This window comes from Eimeria mitis, genomic scaffold (assembly GCF_000499745.2).
Source record: "Eimeria mitis Houghton genomic scaffold, Emh_scaff318, whole genome shotgun sequence".
Taxonomy (NCBI): Eukaryota; Apicomplexa; class Conoidasida; order Eucoccidiorida; family Eimeriidae; genus Eimeria; species Eimeria mitis.
The window spans coordinates 3,264-7,563 of record NW_013571522.1 but is presented as its reverse complement, the minus strand read 5'-3'; the positions used below and the strand labels follow the sequence as shown (position 1 = coordinate 7,563).

General features: G+C 37.8%; 1 protein-coding gene across 1 annotated transcript; it reads left to right on the top strand.

Annotated features, from left to right (window-relative positions):
• Positions 1 to 1,428: 1,428 nt before the first annotated feature.
• On the top strand, positions 1,429 to 4,171 carry EMH_0007640 (proteasome subunit beta type 1, putative; the record flags this gene model as incomplete). Its single annotated transcript, XM_013498097.1, has 7 exons — positions 1,429 to 1,538; positions 1,725 to 1,832; positions 2,292 to 2,361; positions 2,751 to 2,892; positions 3,320 to 3,426; positions 3,747 to 3,855; positions 4,098 to 4,171. 7 exons carry the CDS (start codon positions 1,429 to 1,431, stop codon positions 4,169 to 4,171), a joined length of 720 nt encoding a protein of 239 aa, XP_013353551.1.
• Between the last annotated feature and the right edge of the window lie 129 nt (positions 4,172 to 4,300).

Below are 4,300 nucleotides of genomic sequence, written 5' to 3'. Positions count from 1 at the left end.
TATATATATATATATATATATATATGTATATATATATATATATATATAAGTAAAAATAATTTAGTCTATTAAAACTAAACCTTCTTCTTAATAATAATAATAACTAAATGTTTATAGAGCGAGATGATGCTATCTATCAAGCTTATAAGGGGGTAGATAAAACAAGCAAAGAACAAGCGAGAAAATAATCATAATAAAGATAATAATAAAAGAAATAATAATAATAATAAATGAAATAATAATAATAATAATAATAATACAGAAAAAAATAATGTTAGAGAGAAAGCAGCAACGATGCAGCAGATGAAATGCTGGCGTAGTAGTATATAACGTAGTTACACAGGATATAGTAACAATATAATAAAAAACAAAATAAAAATAAAATGAAATAACAAAAGAAAAAAGTATTTAATAGGGATTTATTGCATCAGCGTGAGGTGTACATACACCCCAGCAGCAGAAACATAAAGAGAACAAGCAGCAGCAGCAGCATAGTAAGTATTAATAAATAGGATTATAAACCGAGTTGTTGAGCTGTATATTAAACATTTTAATGTTTTTTTGTTCTTTTTTTATTTCTTTTTTACAAGAAATCCCTGAAATAAGCTAATTGGGCTCTGCGGTGTATGTACACCTACGCAGCGGCAATGCATGCAGCTACGAATGTATGAGCCCTTTAGTTAATTAGATTATATTTTTCGAGTTTGTTTATTATTTTAATGATAAAAAAGAGTTAAATTCATAAATTAAATTTCACAGATTTCAGGTGTATAGGCAGCTCCCACCAACACCGCCACCGCCGACACCCTGCGCGGCTCGTCCTCAGGGGAGCTGTGGCTGCAGCGTTTTTTGCATTTTTATATATTTTCGATCAAAACAATTTCATCTATTAATTAATATTTAATTAAATTTACTTTTTCTGCATTTACAAACCTTCAGCAGCTGCTACCGCCCCCCTCTCTTGACTCTCCCTATAGCCCCTCCCCCTCCACGGCCTAGTCTGTATTTCCTGCTTTCTCTGTATTTTGTTGGTGAGTATATACATTAATATATTATATATATAAACATAAACTTTCTATAAACAAAGAGATAAACCCTTGAACCTGCAACTCAGCCGCACACCAAACCCTAAACCCTAAACCCTAAACCCTAAACCCTCGGGGGACCCTGTGGCGTTCATTAAAAACAAAACCACCAAACAAACCCCCCAAGGTTGCTGAAGGCAGCAGATCTGCTGCTGCTGCTGCTGCTGCTCGGGCTTTTGCTGCTGCTGCTGTTGCTGCTGCTTCTTCACGAGGCGGCCGCAACCAGCAGCAGCTCCTGCAGCAGCAGAGGGAAGAAGCAGCAGCAACAACAGCAGCAACAGCAGCAAGCGCGAGGAGGAGCAGCAGCAAGTGTGTGTTTGTGTGAGTTTGCTGCAGCAGCAAAATGCTGAACTGTATAGACACCGCAGCACCGCTGCAGCAGCAACTGCCGCCCGCAGAGATAAGCAGCAGACACAGCAGGGGCGGATTTAACCCCTATGTAAACAACGGAGGGTGAGAAGGGTTTAGGGTTTAGGGTTTAGGGTTTAGGGTTTAGGGGTTGATGAGTATTTGTTCCTCAGCTGGCAGTACCACTCCTCTCCTGGTTGATAGAAGAAATGCATAACAAACCTAGGGTTTTTTAGGGTTTAGGGTTTAGGGTTTAGGGTTTAGGGTTTAGGGTTTAGGGTTTGTGTGCAGTACGGTGGTTTGTGTTGCTGGCGATGGTTTTGCTGTTGGTGTTGGCGACACCCGGCTGTCTGTTGGTTACAGCATTCACTCCCGCATGCAATCCAAGCTTACTAAACTGTAAACCCTTTGCTGCTGCTGCTGCTGCTGCTGCTGCTGCTGCTGCTGCTGCTGCTGCTGCTGCTGCTGCTGCTGCTGCTGCTATTGGTGGTGCTGCTTCTGCTATTGCTGCTGCCGCTGCTGCTGCTGCTGCTATTGGTGGTGCTGCTGCTGCTATTGCTGATGCTGCTGCTGCTTCTATTGCTGCTGCTGCTATTGCTGCTGCTGCTGGTGTTGCTGCTGCTGCTGCGGCTGTTGCTGCTGCTGCTGGTCTCGTTGCTCGTGATGGTGGTAGTGCTGCTGCTACTCACGCTGCTTCTGCTGCTGCTGCTGCTCCTCTCTTGGCTAGTGCGGCTGCTGCTGCTGCAGTTTCAGCAGCCCTTGCTGCTGTTCCTGTTGCAGCTGCTGTTGATATGAATGCTGCTGCTGTTGCTGCTGCTGCTGCTGTTGCTGCTGCTGCTGCTGCTGTTGCTGCTGCAGGACATCCCGCTGCAGCATCGCATCTTCGGGGATGCAGGCAGACATAAACACTCTACACAAATGGCTCAAGGTAATGTTATTTATTTATTTATTTATTTATTTATTTATTTATTTATTTATTTATTTATTTATTTATTTATTTATTTGTTTGTTCCTCTGTTTATCTATTTCTTTCCTTGTATTTGTCGCCTCTCGTTTTGTTTTTCTGTTTTGTTGGTTCTCTGTCTATTCTTTTTGTTTATCTGTTTACATCTGTTTCTTCTGTGTGCGTTCTTATTTTTTTTTGTTTTTTTTTTATTTTTGTTTGTTTGCTTGTTCGTGTGTTTACTTTCGTTTGTATGTTTGTTTGTTGAGCCTTTATGTATCCGATTGTGTATTTATTTCAAGCCCTTAGGGTTTAGGGTTTAGGGTTTGGGGTTTAGGGTTTAGGGTTTAGGGTTTATTGGGGTGTATATGCAGGTCCGCGTTGCCCTGTTCAAGCACCAGCATAGAGAGGAGCCCAGCATAGAGGCCCTCGCTCAGTTGCTGTCTACTGTTTTATATTCTCGTCGTTTTTTTCCTTATTATACTTTTAATGTTTTATTCGGCATTGATAATGAAGGTAAAATAAAAAAAAAATTAAAAAAAAAAATACGAAAATTCAACATAGGGAGCGCTGGAGCTGCCTATACACCCTGCGGTGTATCCGCAGCTTTCTTTTTCTTTTTTCTTGTTTTTTCTCTTTTGGGGTGTACGTGCATCTTTTTGTATATATTATATCTTTTTTTGTTGCTATATACATGCATTTTCTTTTTCTATCCATCTCCTTCTTTCTCCTTTTCTTTCTGTTGTATATATATATATATATATATATATATATATATACATGTATCTGCTTCTTGTATCTGTATCTATCAATCAGTATAATGCTGCATATCTCTATATATTAATTAATTAATTAATTAATTTATTTATTTATTAATTTTTTTATTTATTTATTAATTTGTTTATTTATTAGTTTATTTATTTATATTGGGGTGTATACGCAGGTAAAGGGGCTGTCTATGGCTACGATGCCGTCGGCTCTTACGAAAGAGCAGAATACAATTGTGCGGGCACAGGCAGTGCTTTGGTTATGTCTATACTCGATAACCAGGTAACTCTTTGTATATATTTATATATATATATATATATATATATATATTTGTCTATTTTTATATTTGTTTATTTATTTATTTTGTTTATTTATTTATTTATTTATTTATTTATTTATTCATTTATTTATTATATGTGTTTGGATATATATTATGATACGTGTATATTATATATACTATATTTAAATATTATAACACGTGTATATTATATATATTATGTATATATAATATACATATATTACATGTGTGTGTATATATATTATATTTATTTTATTTATTTTTATTTTATTTATTTTTATTTTTATATTTATATTGTTTATAGATCGCCAGAAACAACCAACTGAAGCAAAGACCAAAGATGACGAAGGAGGAGACAATTGCTTTTGTTAGAGGGGTTCTCGCGTCTGCGGGGGAGAGAGATATATACACAGGTATAAAGGGTTTAGGGTTTAGGGTTTAGGGTTTGAGGGCTGCTAGGGTTTAGGGTTTAAGGGTTGCTAGGGTTTAGGGTTTAAGGGTTGCTAGGGTTTAGGGTTTAGGGGGACCGAATACCATCTCTGTCTCTGCTTTTATTCTGTCTGTCTCTCGCTGTAAACAGCTAACTTGCGAGGGTTTGAGTCAAAGGGTTTAGGGTTTAGGGTTTAGGGTTTAGGGTTTAGGGTTTGTGGTTCAGGCGACCAGACGGAGGTTATGGTGATAGATAGCGACGGCATCCATACAGAGTTTGTGCCTCTAAGGAATGATTAAAAAATAAACAAACAACAAACATATACTAGGGTTTAGGGTTTAGGGTTTAGGGTTTAGGGTTTAGCAGCAACGACGTGTTTTTGTATCTGTAGATATGCAATTGGGGTTTAGTGTTCTATTACTACTCCT